At 39.9% G+C, this 26,198-nt stretch overlaps 1 protein-coding gene across 4 annotated transcripts in view; it reads left to right on the top strand.

The window, feature by feature from the left end:
* evi5l (ecotropic viral integration site 5 like) overlaps positions 1-25,422 on the top strand; it is a 43,419-nt gene extending 17,997 nt beyond the window's left edge. For 3 of the 4 annotated variants that reach the window (XM_080881127.1, XM_080881129.1, XM_080881128.1), the window contains 18 exons: positions 2,397-2,586; positions 3,728-3,952; positions 4,801-4,875; positions 5,099-5,224; positions 5,442-5,585; positions 5,805-5,894; positions 6,669-6,766; positions 7,046-7,106; positions 7,202-7,255; positions 7,760-7,792; positions 8,624-8,764; positions 12,392-12,508; positions 13,931-14,071; positions 14,165-14,341; positions 14,755-14,901; positions 15,517-15,612; positions 15,758-15,853; positions 21,294-25,422. In XM_080881127.1, the coding sequence (XP_080737253.1) occupies positions 2,397-2,586; positions 3,728-3,952; positions 4,801-4,875; positions 5,099-5,224; positions 5,442-5,585; positions 5,805-5,894; positions 6,669-6,766; positions 7,046-7,106; positions 7,202-7,255; positions 7,760-7,792; positions 8,624-8,764; positions 12,392-12,508; positions 13,931-14,071; positions 14,165-14,341; positions 14,755-14,901; positions 15,517-15,612; positions 15,758-15,853; positions 21,294-21,611 (2,329 nt within the window). In that variant the 3' untranslated portion in view covers positions 21,612-25,422. The remainder of the gene's footprint in view (positions 1-2,396; positions 2,587-3,727; positions 3,953-4,800; positions 4,876-5,098; positions 5,225-5,441; positions 5,586-5,804; positions 5,895-6,668; positions 6,767-7,045; positions 7,107-7,201; positions 7,256-7,759; positions 7,793-8,623; positions 8,765-12,391; positions 12,509-13,930; positions 14,072-14,164; positions 14,342-14,754; positions 14,902-15,516; positions 15,613-15,757; positions 15,854-21,293) is intronic. The other variant, XM_080881130.1, reaches the window with a different exon arrangement.
* Positions 25,423-26,198: the final 776 nt, after the last annotated feature.

Below are 26,198 nucleotides of genomic sequence, written 5' to 3'. Positions count from 1 at the left end.
ACTATTACTGAAGGCTACTCGCCATACCAATACCAACTAGATTTTTAAATCTTAATATAAAATGAGTAACAGTAGGGTGGACATTAGGTAAGGCTGCACTTTTTGCGGCGATCACAAACTATTCAGCACGTATATAAAACAGGTCCCATAGTAAAGGGACCTCTGGCTAATACGTCGGGTTGCGTGTCGGGCTGGTAACCGAAAACTAGTTTTACTTTCTTGCCTGGGTCAACTTTGCTAGCGAGAGGCAGAGAGAGGCGTTGAAAGGCTGCTCCAACAGAACTTATTGTTTCGGAGAAAAACACGAACACAGTGTACAGTCGAGTCTTAATAGCTTACTTACAACTGGGCTACACTGCCCATGAGGCTGCATTCTTTAGGGCTATGCCTGTAACACTCTGCCTATTGCCTTCATATTAAATAATTTTTTGAACAATAATTTTTACAAATATTTTGTCACATCATTATGCGGGCCGCAAGTAGAGGTGACAAGGGCCGCGACATTGAAACACAGGCATTAGAGGCTCTTAATGCGTGTTTTGTTTGGGTTTCCACCAGCGTGGAATTACCAAAAATACAGAGGGGACAGCCTAACATATGAAACAGGAAAAGACTCCTGTGTAATCCCTTTTTTTTTTTTTTCTTTTTTTTTTTTTTTTAATTAACAAAGTAACCGTATTTGGAATACCACCCTTTAAAATGGTAACTGTAATGGAATACAGTTACTCATATTTTGTATTTTATATACGTATTCCATTACTCCCCAACACTGCCCGTGTTAATATTACAACTAACTGCTCAAACAGAACAGACCCAAAATCAGCTTAAACAAACCAAAGACTGACCCGACAAAGGAGAGATAAAAATACTGCCTCATCCGATCAAATGAGAGACACAAGAAGAACATACACTCTAACAAATGAATTCATTAGAAGGAAACAAACCCAAGAGTTATAGTTATAGTAACTATTGGTTACTTTATAATAACATAAATTAATTAGAACTAAAGTCAAGAGTCCAAGGAAATAGTCCTGGATTCCTGGGCATTCCAGGACGTCAGCAGCTAAACGGACTCCACGGCATACTAAGGTTAAACTGTGTACCACAAATAGAACCAAGGTATTTCAATAAATGCTAAACAATTACGAGAATGATGTGCGATATCAAAGATTGTGTTGTCAAGTTTGTGTTCGTGGAACTCAATTATGATGAGAGGTTCCCTGCAGCAAGGAGCCTTCATGGTGTTACGGCTTCTTTCTAGGATTGTTAAAGTTCACATATGGAACAGAAAGGAAACACACAAAGGTACATCTAGATAGAAATTCGCATTGAAATTACCATTTTTGACATCCAAGTGTAATGGAGTCAGGCATGATGGAAAGTAGGATTTATAGCAAATATAAAACTTTTCTGGTTTTCTGATTAATACAGCTGAATTGTGTAGCCTCTGTTAATAGTCACGATAGCGGGAGGGTCACATGAACCACCATGGGGTTCACTCAAGACCAACTTTCTTTAGAGAATAAAATTTTATAATCAAAAAGGATTAAAATAAGATACTTTGCAATTTCTATGTTGTGTGTTACTTCAGGAAGCTCTGTGTTTCAGGATCTATTTTTCCAGGGATAAATTTGAACATTTATTTTCTTGGCTTCAGAGAAAATAATTGTTGTTGTTTTTTTAATTCAAGGTTGAGGTTTAATCTGTGTTAGGTAATGTTTAATCCCACACAATCAGGAGCACTAGCCTTTGCATTGGAATTTGTATTTATAAATGTGTTACCTTAAATAATCCACCACTGCAGAAGGAGTGTTTTCATTAGGCTGTATTTACTGCCATCAAGCTAAAATCCCAAGAAATCACATTGAGAAGAAGAACAACAGTAGCACATTTTCAGCTTCACAGCCAGTCCCAGCAGAATGGTCAGAGTGCTGGACGGAGGTGTAAAGTGACTTAAAAGAAACCGACATTTGAGGTCAAAGTGGACTGAACCTTGGAGTAAAGAGCTGCCCTTCTTAATCACATCACCTCTGCATTTTGCTGCCCTGCTGTACAGCAGACTCCACAAGGACTTAAAGGAAATCACTCGCCCCAGCCTATATTTGAGTTCGAGTTCTTCCAAATTCAAACTCATAGTTCAGGAGCATTTTAGCTTTAGCTTAGCATATAACCATTAAACGCCCTTCCCACCTAAATAAATGAATAAATAAACCAAGGGGAACATGCCTTGCAGCTGCTGGTGCCTCTCTAAATTTAGCATTTTTTGCAATGTCACATTCTGCCTCTCGCTCTCGCTTATCTTAGCTTAACTCTCCAGTGTGTAACATAAATAAGCTCTCCTGTGTGATCAGTCATAAATTCAGCTTCCTGTTCTCATAATCTGTGTCTTCACGCAGGTTGCTGGAGGCTGATTCCAAGTCCATGCGGTCAATGAGTGGCTCGCGACGCAACAGTGGCTCCTCGCTGGTCTCCAGCTCCTCGGCCTCCTCAAACCTGTCGCACCTGGAGGAAGACACGTGGATCTTATGGGGCCGCATCGTCAACGAATGGGAGGAGTGGAGACGCAAGAAGGACAAACTCCTGAAGGTGAAGGGAGAGTCTGGCACTTGAAGTGGAGAATGACGTATTTGGAAGGCACATGTGGTTTTTTTCACTGAGAATGAGTCACTGAGTGCGATTCAAAATAAGAACACCAGTAAGGAAATTATGAGCCTCCTCATTTTATTTTTATAGTTGGCGGGTCACATTTCACAAGTCGATTTTCCAATTTGTTTCCTAATGTCTGACTCATATTCTAGTTTGCTTTGTTTTTTTTAAGTGGCTGGTTGGTCATTTATAGCTTTGCTCACAGACTATGACTGGTTTATTTCTATTCGTGAAGGCACAGTGGGTCTCCTTTTTCTAGCTGTCTGCAAGTGTGCTCAAAAATGTCTCGCAGTGTTACCCTCAAATTCAGCACAAACAAAAACACTATTGGTATGAAGCTGTCTTTTTTGTTTGTTTGTTTTTAATACAGTAAAATACCAATAATCCCCTCTATCTGCCCTCTGCCTCCCATCCCTCTCTTTGTGTCTCTGTGTCCTCCATCACAAAAAGACTAAACCCCCAGGGAAGACAAGACGGATGAGAGAGGACACAATAAAAATGAGTCAGGGGAACCTGGGAGCTCACACAAAAATCTATAAGCAGGCTATAAATGCTGAAAATAGAAAATAGCAATCCATCATAATTTACAACTGAGTGTGATTACAAAACGATGCTAGATTGTCCTTGTAAATATAAATCTGTTAGCGTTTCATAATTGAGTTTGCATTGATGTCTTTTCTTCTGACGTGCTTTAATATCTGTAAAATGACATCTTTCAGTATATAAAGAGGCTGGGTATTAATAATGGATTGCATTTATATAGCGCTTTTTGGGGCCCTCAAAGCGCTTTACAATTCCACTATTCACTCACACACCGGTGGAGGCAAGCTACAGTTGTAGCCACAGCTGCCCTGGGGCAGACTGACAGAAGTGAGGCTGCCATATCGTGGCTCGGCCCCTCTGGCAATCAGCAGTAGGCAGTAGGTGAAGTGTCTTACCCAAGGACACAACAACCGAGACTGTCCGAGCCGGGGCTCGAACCGGCAACCTTCCGGTTACAAGACAAACTGCCAACTCTTTGAGCCACGACCGCCCTGTACTCTATTTTAATATAACTCGTTTCACTCTCTCTGTCTTCCAGGAGTTGATCAGAAAGGGCATTCCTCATCATTTCCGGGCCATCGTGTGGCAGCTTCTGGGCAACGCCACAGACATGCCGGTGAAGAACCAGTACTCTGAACTGCTGAAGATGTCCTCCCCCTGTGAGAAGCTAATCCGCAGAGATATCGCCCGCACCTACCCTGAGCACGAGTTCTTCAAAGGCCAGGACAGCCTCGGACAGGAGGTCCTCTTCAATGTCATGAAGGTGAGAACTGCAGCGTTTGATCACCTCAAGGTCTGAATTTATCAGGGGGAGGGGCTTTTTTGTGTTTTTGAAACATGGTTTATCATCTGTAAAAACGGACTTATTTACACTGTGAGCTTTGAAATATGTGTATTGGTCACACTGGAGAAAAAATAAGACCAAACCAAAAATGGTTACAAGCACTAAGCGCTGATTTTGGTTGAGCCGCAGTCTTCAATCACTCTGTAGTGTCACTGTAGCACAACAGATGGATGAACAGTCAACTTTCTGGAATTTCCTTCACTTGCTTTCTTAAATGACACATCTACAAATAAATGTCTGGATAAGAACGACTAATATGGATATGTTGATTTAACAGTGGTGTGAAATTATTGTATTTAGCTATTGTATTAATTTTTTTTTTTTAATTCCAACTTTATTTCAGAATGACAGGAAGTGCTGTGTAGTTTTAATGAAACCCTAACATGCAAAACTAAAAGCCATTTTTAAACCTTTAATCTTTCTGCAGCAAATGGAAGGATTTGATTGGCTGTGTCTTTTTGATCAGACTGGGTTTTACCTTCGTAATGTGATTTTTTTTGTTCCTGGGGAGAAAAACAAATTGCAGAGACACACAAAAATGTGGAAATATGTTTACTATCATGGAGACAAGCTCGTTTCCTGTCTGCAAATCAGTCGAGCTCCCTTGTAGCTGAGCTGCTCAGGAAATGAAGGGACCTCTGTTGACTTGTTGGTCCTGTCGCTAGGTCTGATTGTCCTGTCACAAATAAAGATGTATTTTTCTAAACATACAGAACATAGTAACTGAAATCTGTTGTGTGTGTGCATCCTTTTTTTCCTTTTTTCAGGCGTACTCTCTGGTGGATCGAGAGGTGGGCTACTGCCAGGGCAGCGCATTCATTGTTGGATTGCTTCTAATGCAGGTAATTGTCAAACGGTGTGCTGCAGGAAACTGAACCATAAGAGAATATTTTTGCTTCAAGGCTCAGCACATTTTATCTGTAAACAATGTCTTTATTATAGCCACAGTTATTTATGTAGCAGGTCTTTGAAAAATTAAACTGCAGTTAATTTGTTTTTTGAGATGGTGTATAATACAGAGTCCAGCACAGTTTGATTTCTAACAATCTTCTCGCCTTCTCCCAGATGCCAGAGGAGGAGGCCTTTTGTGTTTTTGTTCGTCTGATGCAGGAGTATCGCCTGAGGGAGCTCTTCAAGCCCAGCATGGCAGAGCTCGGTCTCTGCATCTACCAGTTTGAATATCTGCTACAGGTAAAGAGGAAGCAGGAGCGTGCATCTAAAAAACGATAAATGTTGCAGTGTGAACGCTCTCCACAAAGGGGCAGCAGATCTTTCTTTTCTTTTTTTGTTTTTTTAATCTCCAGCACATCACTTCCTTTTCAGGTATGTTCTCTTGGGTCTATTTTAGTTTTTTGAGATGTTAACTTTCTTTCCTGTTTTTGTTTTTTGTTAACATTTGCGATTTCAGGAGCAGCTTCCAGAGCTGAATGTCCATTTCCGGTCCCAGAGTTTCCACACTTCCATGTATGCCTCATCCTGGTTCCTCACGCTTTTTCTCACCTTTCTCCCTCTTCCTGTCGCCACACGCATCTTTGATATTTTCATGTATGAGGTAAGAAATATACAAAGCATACAAAATATCAAAAGATCGGTTATAACTGTGGATATGTTCCACCTTACTAATTGTGTTATATATATATATATATATATATATATATATATATATATATATATATATATATATATATATATATATATATATATATATATATATATATATATATATATATATATATATATATATATTATACAATATCTGACCTCTCTGCAGGGCCTAGAGATTATCTTCCGTGTAGGCCTGGCAATCCTGCAGTACAACCAGACTGACCTCATTCAGCTGGACATGGAGGGCATGTCACAGGTACGCAGCTGTAGCTTTGCGGTGCCTTCTGCAGAAATTGTTTTGTGCACAGATTGAGCCATGAGTCAAAGGCTGAACGTCCCACTTTCCTTTTTGCACGCAAGCTTCCTGAGCTACAAATCTAAAGTTATGATCTAATTTGATAAAAATAAGCTGCTCTCGTTTACGTCCATTCAACATGATTTTATCTGATTGTCTTCTATGAAATGGAACACTGACTTGCTGCTGAATTTTACACTATGTTTGTGTTTAAATTTTGTGTCCGTCAGGCAGCGTCCACAATCTGGATTTACAGCAATTCAGTAGAAAACGTGTAATTTTTTGTTGCTCACTAATAAAAACCTTTTAGATAGGTGAATTTGATCTGGATCTTAATTTCTTATCTTTGATCATTTCTTATCTTTATCTTCCTCACAAAACCTACGGAAAAAACATTAAGTTTGTACCTGTACATTTCCCAGTTTTTTGACTTGCACTGCAAACTTGAATTAATTTGAATACTGTATATGCTTCCAGTTCCTAGAAGTGCATATACATTTTTACGCATGCCAAGTGAGACTGTCATGTCATTAAATCAAAGTATATTAAAATATCTTAGTTTCTTTTTTTGTTTTTGTTTTTTTAAGCAGGAGCTCCTGGCTTGCCTCAAGGCCTTTTGTAAATCTGTGGCTGTTTTTTCTTTACTCATTAAAAAAAAAAAAGCGAGTCTCTGCATCTTCATTAAATATGAATGACCATCTTTGTCATGTGCGTTTCTCCCTTGGGGTCTGCCAGCATTTCCAGAAGGTGATCCCCCACCAGTTTGACAGCTGCCCAGACAAGCTGATCCTCAGGGCCTACCAGGTCAAATACAACCCCAAGAGGATGAAGAAGTAAGAACGCTCGTTAGTCGGCTAACAAATAGTCAGACTTAAAGCTGGAGAGCCTTTATGTAGACCAGTGAGAGTTTTGTTTGTGTCTTACTAATGCTGAGGTTTCTACACTTAAGCGTGTGCATGGTTGTTGTTGTGCGTTTGTGCTGTTTAGGTAACTTCTGAAAGTTGTTTTTCTGCGCTGTACACCTCAGATCTTTGGCTTTTAAACATTATAGTTAAAAACAAGGAAGATTGAGGTAACATTACGTTTTCTTACTGTTGTATCTTTCTCCTCAGACTTGAGAAAGAATACACCACCATCAAGAACAAAGAAATGGAGGAGCAAATTGAAATTAAGGTGCTTATATCTTGTTTGTTTGTACTGCAATAAAATATTTGAAAAGTGAAGTGAAGCAAACATTTTCCACTTGTCTTCCTTCTCTCTGTGTTCAGAGGCTACGCACAGAAAACAGGCTGCTGAAGCAGAGGATCGAAACCTTGGAGAAGGTGAGATAGGCAGATGTGACTTCAGTTTATCTAAATGCTAATAAACATGAGAACTTCACTGAAATAGAGAAATTGGATGAGGCTGAGCTAACACGCTTCACATTTTGATTCTAGTTAAATTCTGTGTGGTTCGGGGTTGAAATTTACAACTGACGAATATATTGTTATTGGTTTTCTTTCCTGTGTGTGTGTGTGTGTGTGTGTGTGTGTGTGTGTGTGTGTGTGTGTGTGTGTGTGTGTGTGCCCGCCTTTTGTGCTGTTTCAGCACGCTGCTTTTGTTCATATTTTCCTCTTCTGTGAAATTGTTTTCTGAATGATCTCACTGCTGCCTCTTTATTCCCTCACAAACATGTCTGTGTTTGGTATCTCAACTTTTTCTTACGTCCCTCCTTTTGGAATTCATCCTGGTTTTTCTTGTTTTATCCTTCCTGGTGACCCACTGCTTTTCACTCTCTTCATCTCTTTATTTTCATCCTCTTGTTCCTCTCCTTCGTTGCGCTGTAGGAGAGTGCTGCTCTTGCAGACAGACTGATACAGGTAGAGTACTGTAAACCACTTTCCCACTGACCTTGCTGTCCTTTGTCGTACTCACACTCTGCTCCTCTACCGTCCTGCATTGCTTCTCTCCCTCTCCTGTAACAGCATCCTGCCAAAAGTGCATGAAAGCTTTTTGTTTACATCGTATATTTGTCTCTAGCCCACAAGACAATCCTTTAATGCCTGAATGCATGTAGTATTTATCCATGATGGAGACTGATGACGTTGTACAATCCTGCATGAGGCATGTTGAAGTTCAGCTATTACTATCATTCATTTATATTTGAATACCTACAATTAAGGAAAATTTGAATGAAATGTACATTTATTTGCTTTCTTGCTAAACGCTCTAGAAGGTATAGATACGTGATTTGATATTGAATGTGTTTGATTTAATTTGTACAAAATTGTAGAAAAAAATACACCAGAAACTTGTTTTCTTCATGGTCATGCTTGAGATCTAATAATTGTTAAAAAACAGAGACTGAGACTGAGTTTTAAGTTTTTTATTGCTTTCGGATACAGCCAGGTTAGCTTTCTGTCTGTGTTTCAATTCATCATGCTAAACTGAGCTAGTTGGTTGTTAGCTTTAGCTTTAAAGGACAGATGTAAGAGTGTGAGTGATATCCTCAGGTAGGCGATTTACAAGAAAGCAAATAAATCTCCTTACTAAAATGTTGACTCTCAGTATGACATGAAGCAAAGTTCTCTATAACCATTATATTGTTGTTTTGTCTGGAACCACCCTTTTCCCCCTGCATAGTCTGAATTTGAAAATTGCACTCCACTGACGATTTTAAATGTCATCCTATTTTGGTCACACTATTCCAGGGTCAGGTGACTAGGGCGCAGGAAGCAGAGGAGAACTATGTGATCAAGCGAGAGCTGGCGGTGGTGAGGCAGCAGTGCACCACAGCTAGCGAGAGCCTTGAGAAAGCACAGGACACCATCCGAGAGCTACAACAACAGAGGGTAAAAGAATGAATTAATAAATGAACCAAGATAGCAAGATGAACTGTTTCCCTCCTGCCTACAGTCTTTATTTTGTCCTATATTTAACTTACAGATAGGCTCTGTAAGCTGTGTATTTCCTGATAATGCTTTTACTGTTTGTCAGATTATTTGGACTCAAAATCAGGGCACAAATGTCGCAAACGTTTAAGTGATTTCACTAGAATGCAACACAATTTGATCAGATTTCAATGTCAGTATATCAAAAGGTTTACAACTTTGTCAAGTAACCGAATATATCAAAGTTCACTTTGTTGTCAAAGACACACACACACTCTAGTATGATTGTTAGTATGAGCCAGTCATAGACTGTATATGGAAAAAGGACAAAGCCACTATAGCATCATTTGTGAAGCGCCAAAGTTGCCCATCTGGCTGGCGCCATGTTGGCCAATTGTGGAAAAATTTGGATTGGGAATCTTCCTGGTGACTGATTTCTTAGTCAATTAAACATGGGGTAAAAAATCTGACTAACCGACTAGTCTAAAACCAAGAAACACTCAGATATTAAGTAAATTTGAGAACCGTTTAATGCCAAAAACTAATAACAAAGGCTTTTTAAACACTTAATCAACTTCTTCAACAATGAATCATTCCACTTAACTAGATTAGTCATCTAGTCGACTAGTCGCACACATCCCTAATTTGGATGAGAGAGTGGTGCGCAAACTTGTCAGCTAACTCACGCAAGTTAAATAAAATATAAGTAAAATATATGTATAATTACAAATATACAATTGTTCCAGTACTAACACAGTGGGGAGGTTAAGCTCAGTGAATTAGCAGGAAGCGATTAGCTGAAGCTGGATTGGTACCCGTCAGTCAGTCTTTGCGGCGATGTTTTCAGTTTTCAAACTCAAACGTTGCAGCTTGGTATGAACAGACTGTCAGACTGACTCATAGTAATGGCTCGTTTAAGTTATCCCATGGTGGGAGTGATGTACTAATGCTATATTTTATACAAGCTTGTGGAAAACGGATTAAAAAAAAAACAATTGGGGCCGACTGCGCCTCTCAAATATGGTCAGACTGGTCAGACTAGCGTTGATTTGTTTCCGATATGTTCTTTATGCTGCTTTGATAACAAAGTAGTGAGTCACGCATTTGTATTTTCTCACCAACCTTCAAAGAAAATCGGTGATTAACCCGTGAGCTAACCCCGCAAAGGTGCAAAGCTCAGCACCCAAAAATGAAACCGTTCAAGTTCTGTTTTAGCAAGATGTTTACATACAGATGAGGCACAAAGACTTCTACAGTTTTCACACCATGGAGGTGAGGTGAGGTTTATGAGGTGAAATCTAGTTAGTCTAGCTCTGGAGGAGAGCCAAATAATGTGGAACCTATCACTGTCTAAAAAATACTGTTGGACGCCAGTGAAGCCAGTCTGACTGTTACGGGTGCCATTCAACAAGCTTTTAGTAATGGAAATATAGTTACTCCCAAAGGACAGAACAAAAAGAGATGTGAGCCCCAGCTAAAACAAACAAAGAGGAAGAAGACCATGAACCAATCACACAATGGGCCATCGAATACAGGCTTCTCACTCAAACTAGTCCTGGAAAACTAGAAGAACAGAAACCAAACTGAAAACAGTAGTTCCAGGAGCTCCCGACTCAACCTGTACAGAATAAACAAAGCTATGAAAGCAACAGATTGGTAAAGCTTGTGCTGATGGAGATCTGGTGGGATCCAAGACGCCAATGGCCGACCCTCCTGCTCCACTTTCTCCGGGTTTATATTCATGCAGCAAGCCATCAGCAGCCAACACTAACAATAAATCTGCAAAGAAAGAGGGCGCAGGTTAATCAGGGTGACAATAAAAAAACTGGACCAACAGGCTGAGGTCGCACGTAACACTGATGGCGGCTGTAAAGGTTGCACGTGTACATTTTACAGAGCAGCTGTTTGTTGTTTTGAGTTGTTGTACGTGTGATACACAGCCTGATTGAAAGTAATAGTGTGACTATGATTAAATGTTGAAACTTGTTTTGTTAATGTAGCATAGATTATTAAAACGTGGTTTCAGTTAAACACTGAAGGAAAAGCTAATCAAACTGTATTTGGTGCATAGTACTGTAAAGTTAAAAGAAGTGATCCTACATTATAGGATGACTGATTTTTGTTTTTAATTCATTCAAGTTCTGTGAGTCACATGATATTGGAATTATTATACAAATTAGAGTTGGGTGTAATTTAACATGTAATTCATGTATGAACTGTTTTTGCCTCCCAAAACAGTATAAATAACATATTTTAATATTATTTATTTATTTATTTTTACATATAATATTGTTCAAGGAAAAATATGAAAACTGACTTTCCAAACATTTTTATATGTACGAGAGACTCTGCTTCTCTACTGTGAATTTCTAGTAAATATGATGTTTAGTATAGTATTTAGTATTTAACGCCACATTGGGTTTAACAGAGAACACCCACGTTTGCTTTTCCACATGAGTAAATGTATGCATGTCAGTTTCTGTATGTTCCGCAACCGCTTTACTGACTTACTCAAAAAAAAAAAAAGTTTTGTGGTCTTTGCCAGTGCTGTTAACCAAAGCTTTGCTCTTAATATTTATAGGTTCAACTCACACCTACCTGTGGGAAGGTGGTGTGAAGAGCAACAGCACGATGTGAAGGGAGCAGATGGTTCACTAAAATTATAATTTGCTTTGCTTTAAAAGAAAAACTCCAGTCACTGATTTTTCTCTAAATGATGTCATTGTTACGTGTGCGTCTATTCCAGCTCAGATTGCTGGTACCCATCACCCACCAGGGTTCACACACCTCCAGACACTCTCAATCTTCTTTGATAACCAAGACTGAGAAGCCAAAAATGACAAATCACGAATCTTGCAGTCACGCTATGTACTTGCCCGATTTCAAGCGTTTGTAATTTGCCTCATTGGAAAGTATTTTTCCACTCAGCTCTCTCTTTTTTTTTTTTTTTTTTCTTTGCTGCTTTCATATTCATAGCTTTGCAGTTTCCCCTTGATGTGGTGACATGTTAGTGTACAGTAGCATGCTGACATCACAGACAGCGGGACACAAGTGCACCTTCATGGCAGCTAAATTTAGGTTGTCGGCTGTTTTGAAGGTTGTACACAGACATTTCTAGGCGTAGGTAACATATTTGGATTTTACTCGCTCACTAGTTGCAGTTGAGAATGGATGCTTTTGGTTTATTTTTTAGAAAAGTGTAAGTCTAACGCTGCTGCTGGGAATCACGTCCATTTATTCCCCCACAAATAGCTCGTTGATAGGTCATGTTTCCATCTCTCTGTGGAATTCCTTGTCTCCCGTTTCTTCCTTTTTCAGGAAACTAAATGTAAAAAAAAAGAAAGACAGATACATAACACTACCTTGAGTTTTCACCCCTTGCAAGATTGTGGTAATCTTAGCTGAACTGTTAAACTGGTCTGCAAATGAGAGTGAAATGGAAGCCAAGCTCTGTTCAAAAACCTAATTGTCTCATCAATAAATAAATATCAGTATACAAATACCAGGTAGAAAAGGCTGCTCAACTAAAACTAAAATAAATAAAAGTTGACCTACATTATATCTTTAACACTAGGATGTTTGTTTCAGTACACAGAGCAGTTTGTGAGCAATCTGCAGACCGAGCTGGAGCAGTCGAGGCTCCGCGAGGCCGAACTGCTTGGAGCTCTGAAGGAAATGCAAGACAAGGTGCTCGATCTGGAAAAGGTGAGCTCACAAACATGCCTTTTTTTTTTCTTTTTCTTTTTTTTGAAACTGTGTGAAAGAGAATAGTGTGAACAGCAAGCAGACAGAAGGCGTGTGATTCTGTGAATGTGGTAAAGTCTGTCTGACCGTTAACCAACCTGTCTAACGTTTAATCCAAACACTCAAACAAATGACAGACGCGTTCCATTTCTCAAGCTTTCATTTTCACTTGATGAGGTGTTGGAACACAAACGCTCTGCTGCTTCCCGATGAAGATTTTACTGAAAATTAACTCAAAACTGGACAAACCTTTTGTTTGCTTATACAGCGTCTCAAAGATTGACAAACCTGCTGGTTTGTAGTCAGGAGGTAAACATGCTAATGTTTTTATTAGTGGGTTGTTGCACCACTTTGGTTAGGAGTGAAACAACCTCACAACTGTCTGATGTCTGAACAAAATTTCATATATCAGATAGTTGTATTAATCTATTCCTGTCCCTCTCATACTACATTTAATAAGTCTGTCGACTCCTGGTCGTCAGGATACAGATGCCGCTGATTAGGCATGGTCACATTTAGCAAATGTAATATCTGATCAAAACTGAGGTTTTCATTCAGCAGCGTCACAAAGCAGGTCAGTTGCTACATCGGCCCCCTCGTCACCAATTTCAAATTATCTGCTAAAAAACTTGATTCTGTTTTTGACCAGCATTTGAACGCTTGGCGAGCTAAAGCTGTTTTTCTTATCTAGGAAAAACAACATTTCCTGTAAGTCAATAATTTGAAACTAAACTCCTATGCTTTCCCATGTCTAGATTATTTTATCTCCCATGAATGTGCACCCCTCAGTCTCCTCTGGTCCATCTTCATTTCAGCCAGAAGTTCTCACCACTGCTCACACATCAGCTCTATCATTGCTTTCTTTTAGTCCTGTAAGATTTAGAATTTTAAAATTAGATTACCTACATGCAAAGCCTCATGTGACCAGGCTCGTGTTTAGATATAGCAGATCTGCTGAGACCTTACTCTAGCAGTCAGCTTCTCTTATCATCTGATCAGGGCCCATTTCAGCTGTGGTTCACACCACTGTTTGTATATATTATATATTATATATTAAGATGCATACAATTCTTTAATGTGTGGTTTCTATTCAAGTGTTACAAAAGTAGTTATTGTTAATTATTATTATTATTATTATTATTATTATTATTATTATTATTATTATTATTATTAACAATAACGATAATGATGATAATAATAATAACAATAATGCTGTAGGTACTGTGGTACATTCTGTATTAATCACCAAGGTATATTGTGTTTCACTGAAATCTAATAAGGATTCCCTTCCTCATAAAACCTTTCCCATGTACGTCTTCATATATGCATTAGGCTGCGTGTGTGAATTTGCTAACTTATAACCGTGAAATGTTTACTATCTAGAGGAGCAGTTGCCTGCCAGATGAGAACAACTTGGCGACCCTGCAGGAAGAAGTGAAGCAAATGAAGCTGAGGGAGCTGGAGACGCTGCGCTCATTCAGGGAGATGCAGGAGGCTGTCACTGAGCTGAACCAGCGCTGGCAGGTAAAATGGGAACAGATCTCTCATCTGTTTGGTGGAGTGCATGAGTGCGCATAATGTACCAGCGGCCAGTTACACCTGTCTGCTCTTTCGCAGCATCATATGTCCCGTAGCAGCAGCACTGGTGGTGGGGGCGGGCACTGGAAGGAATCGCCGAAGAAGAACGCCATGAATGAGCTGCAGGACAAACTGATGACGGTTAGGCTGAGGGAGGCTCAAGCCCAGGCGGAGCTCCGAGAGGTTAAACTTAAAGCCCTGCAGCTGGAGAGTCAGGTAGGTGCTGTATAACTACATTGTACTGTCACACTGCAGCAGTGGGCTTGTGAGTCCTTCTCTGATGTATGCATGATTGTGAAGCATAAAAGTTGTCATGTTTGTTTATTTTACACATTTATAAGAATGAATATAACTTGCTGAACTAGGGAAATCAGCCCTGTGGTGTTGGGATATTACATTTTGTTTTGCTTTTTCAATTATGAATGTGCATCGTGCCTGACATGCACATAATGAAAATGAAACAAAGTATAACTGAATCAGAAAAGATTTTATTGTTTGTTAATTGTTAGACCATAGTGCCACTTGTGAGATGTTTTTGTTTTCATTTATTGGGTTTTGTTGTTGTTGTTGTTGTTTCATAAATATAAGAGCTCTACTCTCACCATCTACCATTTAACCTCTTGTTTTAGAACCAGATCCACAGCAAACTGATCGGACGCAACGAGCAGGAACGCTCTGCCCTGCAGGACCGACTCCAGATGGTGGCCAATCAGAACAAAGCTCTGCAGGCCCAGCTCAACGAGATGAAGAGGAAGCAGGCCGAATCAGACTGCAAGGTCTGGATAGTGAAAGGTGGAAAGAGAGGCAGAGGAGCAGATTTAACAGAAAAGAGCAGAGTGACGTGGAGAGCAGCATTTTCTTATTATTATCGCCTCTGTCAGTGCGCCCCAGGGTGGCTGTGGCTACAATGTAGCTTGCCATCACCAGTGTGTGAATGTGTGAATGACTGGATATGTAAAGCGCTTTGGGGTCCTTAGGGACTAGTAAAGCGCTATATAAATACAGGCCATTTACCATTTTACCATTTAAGAATTATTAATAGGAAACTAAAATCTGTAATAGAAAAAGAAACCTTTTGACTGAAGACAAAAAAAAAAGATGCCTGGAACAGAGAAGATAAAAAGATACATGAGAAATGTTGAAAAATGGTCAGAGCATAAATTCTGGGGTTCACATCCTGAAAAAGATCAACAGATGTAATAGAGGAAGTCTAGAATGAAAGATGAATGACACAGCAGGATGTAGAGACAATTTATTGTTCTTTACTATCTCTAATTGAAATCCATTAAAAGGTTGTCATTATAAAGGCTCACTTATTACCCAGAAAATATTGTTTAACTTTTTTTTTTCTTCCTGTCAATGTGCTTCCTTCCTCCCTGTGATGCGTGTAGAGTAAAGAGGAGGTGATGGCAGTGCGACTGAGGGAAGCTGACAGTATGGCTGCGATGGCTGAACTCAGGCAGAAGATCGCTGAACTTGAGATTCAGGTGTGTGTGCTCGTGTACTTCAGTGTCTGTCTGAGTGCATCCTTGAATAAACATTTGGATCTGTGGTCTTAGCCAGTTAAGTGATCAATGTATTAATCAAAGTGAATTCAGCTTTAACCTTGTGTGTCTGAAATTTGATTTTTAGAAGGAGGAAGGGCTGATCCAGGGCCAGCTGAACCACTCTGACTCCAGACAGTACATCAACCAGCTCCGGGACCAGATTGCCGAGCTCAAGAACGAGGTGAGGCAACCTTCTCCACATAGTCACAGACGAGCAGGCTCACATATTCAAGTCAGCCACTTGTCTGAAATGCTGGGTGCAAACAAAAAAACACCCTATTCGTAGGGTTTTATACTAAAACACAGCAAACCTGTAGCTGTTAAAACTACATACCAATGCAGTATTCACCATGGAAACATGAAACAATAGAAACATTTTTCAAAGCTGCCTGATTTTTTTTGTTGTTGTTTTTTTCCACTCCAAATGATTAATTAATTGAATATTTGTCAGAATAATGAGTAGTTTAAACCATTTCATGCTTTGCTATACTGGGAAGAAACAAAGGAAACAAGTTACGGCAGTTAAAAACATGTAGTGATATTTTAATCCCACTGATGTAAATGTCAGTTCATGGAAGCAGATGTTAGAAGTGGTTACCTGATAAAGATCTTAGACTTAGACTTAGAGAAGCAATTGTCCCTGCCCATCAGTCTGGGGTGGGTTACATCCATTTCCAAAAAAGCTGTCAGTCATTCTACTGTGAGAAATATTATTTACAAGTGGAAAGCATTTATGAGAGTGGCCAGTCTTCCCTGGAGTGGACATCCCAACAAATTCACTTCAAGGTCCGACCGTGCAATGTTCAGACAAATTACAAGAAACCTGAGATACATCTCTTACTCTACAGGCCTCAGTGATCATGTTAAATGTCAACAGTCATGACAGTACAGTTAGAAAAAGACTGAACGAGTACGGCTTGTTTGGAAGGACTACCAGGAGAAACCCTCTTCTCTCTAAAAGGAACATGCCAACATGGCTTAGGTTTAAAATGTTGCTTCAGAGCAAACAAGACTCCTGGAACAATGACATTAGGACAGTCAAGACCAAAGTGGTGGTGTTTTGTCATAATGCACAGCACCACGTTAGGTCAAAACCTAATATCAGCACATATCATATGCATATCAGCACAAACACCTCATACAGACTGTCAAACGTGATAATGGTGGAGGGGCAATTTGCGTTTGTTTTGCAGCCACAGGATGTGGGAACTTTGCAATCACTGAGTCACATGTGAACATCCCTGTATACCAAAGTATTCTAGAGTCAAATGCGAGCCCATTTGTCCATGTTTCCACTGAAGTTTCCACCCAAATTTGGTCATCCAATGGGTCGGTGATCCGAAGCACAGAACATCTAGAAAATCTACAACAAGAAGGCTGAAAAGAAAAGAATCAAAGTGTTTCAATGAGGTCAAAGTCCAGAGCTCAAGCCTTGTGAAATGTTGTGGCATGATCTTATCAGAGATGTGCATAAACAAATGCCCACACACCTCAGTGAATTAAGTAATGAGGAGTGGCCAGAATGTTCCACAAAAACAGATAGTTATACAGAAAATGATTGTTTTCTCTGATTTTTCTGATTTTTATCAGAAATATTTTTTGCTTTTTTATCATGGACAAAAACAGGACATCCAGTCCAGATAAGTTTTCAAGACACCATTAAATAGAAAGAAGCAGAGACAGACTGGAAACCTGGCCGGTGGACTTTTTAACCATACTGAACACAATCATGGAGAGTGAGAGGATGCCTGAGGAATGGGGAGGAAGTGTACTCAAACTGGTTTTCATGCCAAGGGTGATGTGCAGAACTGTAGTAACTATGGAGATAGAGTTGAAGAGCCACACCATGAAGGTGTTGGACACAGTTGCTGAAGCTAGGTTAAGAAGAGAGGTGATCATCAGGCATCAGCAGTATGGCTTTTGATGTGATGTTTGCTTCAAGTGTTGATGGAGTAGGTCAGAGAAGATCAGAAGGAGCTTCGCTCAGGGTCTGTGGATCTAGAGCAGGGGTGTCGAACTCTTGGTCCGTATATTGACGTGAAGAAATATCATGCAATTTGACCCTTGAAGTTACTTTTTTGTTAGGGAGGATTTGTTTGTTATTGAGTGCGATGTTAAAATAAGTTCTTTAAGGTGAGGGTGACAATAGATCATCGAGTGGCTTTGAGATTCTTGTTTTCAATGGTGATGGACAAGCTAACCAATGGGGTCAGGCAGGATTCTCTGTGGACCACGATATTATGTTGCTTGCTACGATGTTGACAAAGGAATTCCAGATATATTAGACAAAGGATGGTAGATGTGGTGTTGCTAGGCAGCAGGAAAGGCAGGCAGGAAGTCCTCAGAGGAGCTTCATGGATGTAGTTAAGGAGGACATGCCAGGCGGTTGGTGTGATGCTAGCGTGAGATGGAGGCAGATGATCCCCTGTGGGGGGCAGCTGGGGGGAAAGAAGAAGACAAAGACAGAGTATTGCCAATAATTAAAAACATTTCTAAAGGAATAATCCAAGCTGATGTCTCTTCCACATTTTAGGAACAAAAGCAGCTAAATTACAAGCACTCAGATTACTAAAATTACTTATTTATTTTTGTCAGCATACTAAAAAAATCTCTGGATATTTACCAAGAATTCATTAAATGCATCCATTCATTATTTCATTAACACGTCACTTACTGTAGACTCAGTCACTTGGTCAGTTAGGTAGCTTTGAAAGGATATGACACCATCCTGGATTTCAGCTACTAAGCTGTGATTGGTCGATTATTTCTTCAACAGGAAAAAAAAAATTCAGACCGGTTTGAATCTTGGCCGCGGTTCGATGCTGTGTTGAAACCTGCGAAAGCATTTAAGCCATTTTTTCATTAGCTATTGATACGTATAAATGTGTGATCATTTATTAGGGGTATAAATGAACAATTTGTTTCACTTTTACTGGCTTTTCAAAATGGCGTGTGACACACAGATGCACATTTTGTGTGTGTGTGTGTGTGTGTGTGTGTGTGTGTGTGTGTGTGTGTGTGTGTGTGTGTGTATAAGATGCTCTGCAGCTTTTGGTAACCACCACAGATGAATCTTGTCATTTATGTACAGTCTCAGAACAGATACCACTTCCACCCCGACACACGCTCAGTTGTTTCAATGTCTTTCTCGTAACAAGAGATCAATTTTCTTCTTAACAGCTGTGTTCTCATTGTTTAGTTCACACTGGACTTTAATTCTGAAAACGGGGGGTCGAAAAGAATACAGAAGCCCTGCTCAATAACTTGTTTTTGGTCTGTTATAGGCTGAGCCCACAGCTCGAGTTCTGCTGATTTTTATGATGTAATTTGACAACATTTAGTGTTATCTTGGGTTCATGAGGATAATCTCCAGCCCTGATTGGAGACAGAAAGTTATCAGTCAGCATACACTTGGGTTTGTTCATTCAGAGAGTGTCTGTGCGTGACTAGGAGGAGGGAGTATGTTTAAACTTCAGAGTGAGGGGGCGTGATGAGACGGCCCTGCCCTTTAGCGCTCCTCTCCTCTTTTCTTCTTGTCACCCCACCACTTTTGATCAAAGCCGTGGTTTTCATAAATGAGACCGAAACTTGCGTGAGTACAGATGAGGAAGCAATGAACCATTTAGAAAAATCTCAGTATAGAGCTGAAAGCGATCATCGTACGATTGAGTCATATTGGCGTTGCTGACACATAATGAGCCATTTTATAAAATGCAGCTGAATTAATTTTACATTTTTACTCGCGCACATTTATTTTGATTCAGGTGGACATTGATTTTTTTGTGAAAGCAAATACTTTTCCATAGCATTTGGAGACTTAATTGTCTGCCAATTTTGATGTTCCTGTTCATATTGAGAGAGACTGGAGAGAATATAACCTATGAAGCCCGGTACCTTCTTATGTTTCTCTGCTGTAGCGTGAAGAGCTCAGACACAGTCAAAATATTTCCACTGGTTAACCACCGGTTTCCCCCTCCCCCCCACCTGCCCGCCCTGCAGCTAGCTTGAGTTTATGATTGGGGGAAAACAAAAACCTCTGAGATTTGTCATGAGTCACTGTGGTACATACAAGGCTAACATGCAAAAGGCATGCATGTGAAAAGTGGTGGCATCGCTGCTGCTCACAAGAAGAACTCTGCACTCTGCTAGTTGGACATCAGCCACGGAGTAGAAACATGCAAACGCGTCCTTTTATGCTTGTACGTTTCCACAAAGCTACTTTTCTTGTCAACTTGAATAAAATTCAAATCGTACCACCACCTTCACCCTAATGACAGGTGCACGCTCAGATTTAGCTGTAAAGATCCCACAGTCCTATTTGCACATCTTTTAATGGTAAGAAAAAAATGCATCAGTGGGTTTCACAGGGTTTAGGGTTTTTTTTGTTTTTGTTTTTTTTAACACCCAACAACCTGTTTAAAAAAATTCCAATCACCTGACATTTAGTGGCTTTGCAAAGACGTGTCAAACGTATTTAAAAGCATTAAAAACCACTAGGCCTCATGCTACAGTAGTGTTCAGTAACATACACTCATTTGTCCTGTTACTTGCAAAATTCTTAACCTTTTGTCAACAGGTATTTAGGAGGAGAACGTTTAAGATAATACTGTTTATTGCACGGACGTACTGATGAAATTTCTATAAAAAGAAGTTTGCAGGCAGATGGGAGAGAGGTTTTTTTTTTTTTTCCCTCTGAAATGTAAATACTGTAAATTATATCACTTCAGGGAATTATCTGGGAAGGGATCGGCTTTTGGGAGATGGACTTTGCACATAAACCTTATTGTTTCATCCAAACTGAAGGCATTTTGCTTTTTTTCTGGCTATCGAGTAAGCAAAAAGTCTTTTATGCTGGAGTAAATGAAAATTGCCACCATAATTAATAAATGGTGCTAATTTTTCCCTGGCTCTGCTTAAAACGTTTTTCTGGGGTATTGAGAAAAAATTTCCTTTTTTAGATTTTCCTTCCTCAAAAACATTTTGACCCTTCTTGTTGACGTAATAAAGTATGAAGGACCCAATTCAAGTAATCAGGTTTTAAGAAACAGCTGTGAGTTTGTTAACCCGGCGCTTAAGGAAACTGAGATAACTGAGTTCTCAGAATTAACTAATGGTAACACACTCTGTTTCTAGGTCAGAAAATCCCAGAACGTTGATTAAATTTGAAGTTAAAGTTTGTTAAATGCGCTTCCTGGAATAAAACCCAGAGGTGCTATAGTTAATGTGCCGTGCCGCTGCCACTAAATGTGTCACGTCTAACCCCAAAAAGAAAACGTGTAAACTAACGGAAGGAAGCTTGAATTCAGGAACTAAAAACAATCTGGATCAGTAATCAGGGTCCACCAAACTGGTCATAAACGTGTTTTTCTACTGTTAAAAATAATCAGCACCAAATACAAATGCTTTTTCCTGTTTTAATAATGCTGCTCTATATACATCTATGTGAGCCAGTTCAGCATGAACATACGGTCTATATTTCAGTGCAATCAGCGTTTTCACAAGATGTTCTAACAACCTGTACTGGCTGGTGATTTTATCCAGATTAGCTGAGGGTGGGGGGGAAATACATCTGAACCACAGCCAGCCTACCTTTGACTAAAAACCTCCTTCTTTGTTCTCAGATCAGGCAGCTGCGAGGACAGAAGGTGACTCCCAGCTCCAGGGTCACCAGTGGAGGGGGAAGTACCAACTACCAGGATCTCTGCCTGGCCAGCCCCGCCTCCGCTGAGGGGGACTTCCTCAGCTCAGATGAGGACCTCCTTCCCAGCCCACTGCCGGCCACCGCCCTTTACCCCAGTCTTTCTGGCCAATGTCACCCGTCTCCACGCCTCGACAGCGAGGGCAGCACGGACAGCGAGGCAGAAGAGCGGGTGCAGACGCATCCGGACCCACAGCAGCTTTATGGCAGCATTGTGTGCGCCGAGGCACTGGATAACTGAGACCTCGGGAGGGTGCTGAGATCCCCTATGATCTGAAGAGACGCTGGAACTGGGATTGTAGTTATCCAGTCAAGTCCTCCTCCTCGGCCTCTCCAGTCTTTATCTTTTACTTGATGCAGACATAGTGGCATTGATTGGACCTGTGCTGATCATCACTACCTGTTGTCTCTGCTCCTCGTTACTGTCTCCAACACCTGTTTCCCACACTGTCGCTCCCTGGCAAAGAGCTTACGTACAGCCTCCCTCCTCATCCCCACGTGTAACTGTGCCACAGACTGTCAAAATACACGTCTATCAAAAACATGAACAAATCACATACGAACAAAATGTACCGCTCGCTGCTCAAAATCTACCACTGGACCTGAATCTGTGACTGTGGCCACGAGTGAAAGACGAGTACACACAGAAGGAAAATCCTTCCTCCCTCTAAGCTGAGTAAGACATATGACGCACTGTATACTCTGGCCACCCCTATACGACTCTTCTCCCTGATTAGTTCAGAGTTAAATACATCCTTATCCTCCCCTTTCGCCCTCATCCATCTTCACTGCCTTTAAAAGAAACTTCTAGCCGCCACCTGTTCATCTCTGTGTTTTAAAAAGAAAAAAAAAAAAGGAAAGACAAAAAGGAAAAAGAAATTTAAGTGGTGATGATTATACGAAGAAGTGGTCCGGAGCAGGAATACGCACACATCTGTATCAAACTCTACAGGCATATCACGTAAAGGCATTCCTAAATGAACCCTTAGCATACTGAGTACTTGTGCTGCCTGTGTGTGGCCTGCAGAAGGCAAGTGAGTTACACGCACAACCGTTCACGTTCACAGCAACCCACAAAAAGGCAGAAACTCAGTGTTGCCAAATCTTTTTGTTTGGTTTTTTTATGTGTTGTAATTTATTTTGATATTGTTTTTTTTTTTTATATATCTATATGAAACTTGTAGGAGTGTAGACATACTGAAAGAGGCCAAACTTTCTACAACGTCCTTTGTGCCAACTAGAGTCATCTGTCACGGGCTCACTGTGACACACGCCGAGTGCTTCAGAGACAGAAAATGTGCTGCTATGATTTGACTTATTTCCTCCATTATTGTATTTTTTTGTTCTGTTATTTTATTTTATTTTTGTCAGTCTTGTGAGGTTACCATCCAACCTCAAGATTAACTCTATATCAATGTAGATTACTACTTGGAGTAATGTCTAAAAAACTGAATGGTTTAACTTTCTCCCAGAAGCTTTTCAGCTTTTAGCACCAGACTCTGTTGGGAGTACTTCAACATATTGGCAAATGCCTTTATTCCCTGTCAGACTGAGACCGAGATGAGACCACTCTGATATCTGTGTAAAGCTACAACTTGGATGGAGTTGGCTGATTTCATGCACAGCTTTGTTTTTACACTTTTTTGTATGGATTCAAGTAAGACTGCGTAGAGTTTGACGGACACGTTATATTTGCTATTATGGACTAGTTATCAGCAACTCGGCATACTAAACCAAGTAGCTAAGGCTGTAGCTGCTAATAAACTTTTGAGAGTGCTGAAAGTCAGACTTCTTTATATTTGGACAGCCCTGAGCTTATGCTGTGCTAACCAGTTTCCATTACTTAGCCTTCATATTCAAGACAGAAATGAGAGTGATCAAATGATTCCAGGAAACAAAGTAGATAAACCCAAGTAATCTGGCTCTTATCGCTTTCTGACAGCTAAAAGTGTGGGCCAATGACTGCAGAGGGTTGTTTCCTCGGCAAAGGTCAGTGTCTTCACGACAGGAGAGAGCATGGGTAGAAAAACGTTTAACATATCAAACAACATATTCTATTTAAAAAAATGGCTGTAAAATGAATGGAAACATATGAAATATACTGTGTGACAGGAACATATAGATGATATTTAAAGCTGTACTGGAGTGTGTATAGTTTATCAAACAGGGTGTTATATCTACAGAGCAGTGATCTTTGCTTTTTGCACTACAGAGAAAGACACGCCCAGCTTTGTGGCGCTGAGCCGTGAGAGCTGGTGTGGATTCGTGGAGTCGTGGTGGGATCATTTTTCAACATGTGCATTTCTTCAGAGGGACCTTAAAGATAGTCTTTGTCTTGTGTTTCTTCACTCTATGGACCAACTGTCTCTAAATCCTTTAGAGGCTTTCTGCTTCATAACAAAGCATATTTTATGTAATGCAAATCTAAAAAGAGCAGAGCGTTATTGCCATCCTCTCAGAAATTAAGTAATTGGATCTTCCAGTAATGGCCTTCAAAGAACTAAAGAGGATGTCAGTTTGCCCACCATACTGTTGCAAGTAACAGCTTTTTAGTGGTCACTGATGGTTGTGGCAACTGAAATCTCTACCCTGGAATCACTGCTAAGATATTGTCAAACCAAAATGACCGTTGTACAAGCGTTTCAGTTTTACAAATTTGCATCTGCTCTGTTTAGTATGAGAGTTGGACCCTTGTGTGTGTGGCCTGCAGAAGGCAAGTGAGTTACATGACATGATATTTTGCATCATGTCAGACTAAATTTCATGCAGAAGGTCATAATCATCACGATTTCTGGATATATCGGGCCCCCTCTATAGGGATGCTTTGATTTCAGTGCATTTATGTAATGCAATTAGCCCTTTTTTCATTATGGAAGACATAAAAGGCCGTGCTGTAAATGGGAAAAGAAACTCGATCTATTAGAGGCTTAAAATGCGAGCGACCATGAATAATTAGATTTATCAAGAATCACACAGAGGCTATAATTTTCTCAAATAAATGCACGGAATACCCTCATTTTTACGACTGCTTTTCATGGTTTGAGGTTTAAACTGCACTCTTTTAATACATTATCTTACTGCACATTCAGGAGCAGTGTAATAATATAATTAGCTCCTAAAAATATTGGCTGAAAATTATCATCAATTTCCCTTTTTATTGACGATTTTCTGGACATTTTGTGTCAAGTTTGCACCATATTTTGAGGAAAATCTGTCTATTTACTTTCTTCTTCATTAATGCATTAAACATACTTCAAACTAAACTTAAACCTAACCCACCACTATTAAAACCTTTAGGATTTGAGTACAGTTTGTATTCCAGTCCAAAAGAACCCCAAGAAGAAAACACATCAACTAATTGAAGAAAGCTTGAATTCAGGAACTTTCCATAATTAACCAAAAATATGGATCAGTAAATTAGGGTCCCTCAACACATCTGTAAACAGCTGTTCAGTAACGGTGCTTCTGTTCTCACTTCTGTCTGAATTCAGCTCTTACCTACTGTGATGAAGCATTTTGATATGTTTGTAAATCAGTTTTGAATACGGTTCTAGCCTTCATCCTTCATGTTGGTTTTTTAGAATTCCCATCCGTACTTTGGCTCGTCCCGCTAACAGCATTACACATGATGATGGTGATTAAATGTCATGATGTGCCATAAAAGTAGAGAGATTTACACACTTTGTTGCTTTACGTCACACTGTGTTACTCCAGATTCATCATCTTAAAACTGGAACATCCGCCACGTTTTCCCTGATTCGAAGCAGAAAAAGAAATAAGAGGAGAAGATTTTTCTCTTGTCAGATGGTGTCAGTCTGGCCTAGAGTTTCTCAGATTTATGTACTGTATGTGGCGACTGTTTGAGATCCACAGCCGCATCATTCATCATCCATCCTCTCTCTTTCTCTCTCTCTCTTGCAGTTCAGCTGATGTTGTCAAATATATTAAATGACAGTAAAAATTATATAAAATTCCAGTATGATGGGGAAAAATGCATTTCAGTGTTCTGTATCCTACGAATGATACAAAATAAACTTTGACATTGCACCTTTGCAACCGCCTGATTTCTCTTTTAAACTTGTCTTAGTCGCTAACGAGAGATGCATTGTCACCGTGCTGCATAGTGTTGCATAACAAATTGATTGTTGCGTGAGGTTAAAACACGTACATGTACTCTCTTTTCTACTAAAGACATGTTTAGTTTAAAGACTAAAAACATGGCAGACTGAGTGAGAGGGAGGCAGGTGGAAAGGTGAACATGCAGAGCAGGACGAGTTTAAATACCTTGTGAAAGTCATACTATGGAAAATAAACAGGAAATGATAATCTGATAAAATCACACTCTGTAACAGTCTTCACTGGTCAAATTAGCATAACAGAATAGTTTTGACTCATTCTGGCCTACATCAGTATTACTAAGTCTGAAACTTCTCGATCTGTTCGTGCAAAAATCGAGTGAAATCTTTATTTATAATAACAAGACTGTAAACACAGATGAGCTTTTACATATGGATTAAAATTCAGGGTTGCATGCTGACGTACGAGTTTAACAGCCTACTCGGTAGCTATGAACTATGAATCACCAGGTTGTTGTTAGTAAGACTTGAGAAAGGATTTCACACGCAAACGTAGTAAGATTATTACAAAACGGTGATGCAGCCCAGTTCAGGGGAGCATGGTTTGGTCATAAACTGAGCATTTATGAGTAATGTGTGGTATGAGGTTTTGAGATAATGTAGAACAACATGTCAAATTTTGCCAAAGTATTTACAGGGATTAATGTGTGTCTGATTTGCCTTTTTTCCATCCTGCCTCAGAGGGATGCTGA

The sequence above is a fragment of the Rhamphochromis sp. 'chilingali' genome (assembly GCF_963969265.1).
Source record: "Rhamphochromis sp. 'chilingali' genome assembly, chromosome: 4".
Taxonomy (NCBI): Eukaryota; Metazoa; Chordata; class Actinopteri; order Cichliformes; family Cichlidae; genus Rhamphochromis; species Rhamphochromis sp. 'chilingali'.
The sequence above is the reverse complement of the archived record's forward strand: the minus strand, read 5'-3'. Positions and strand labels throughout refer to the sequence as shown.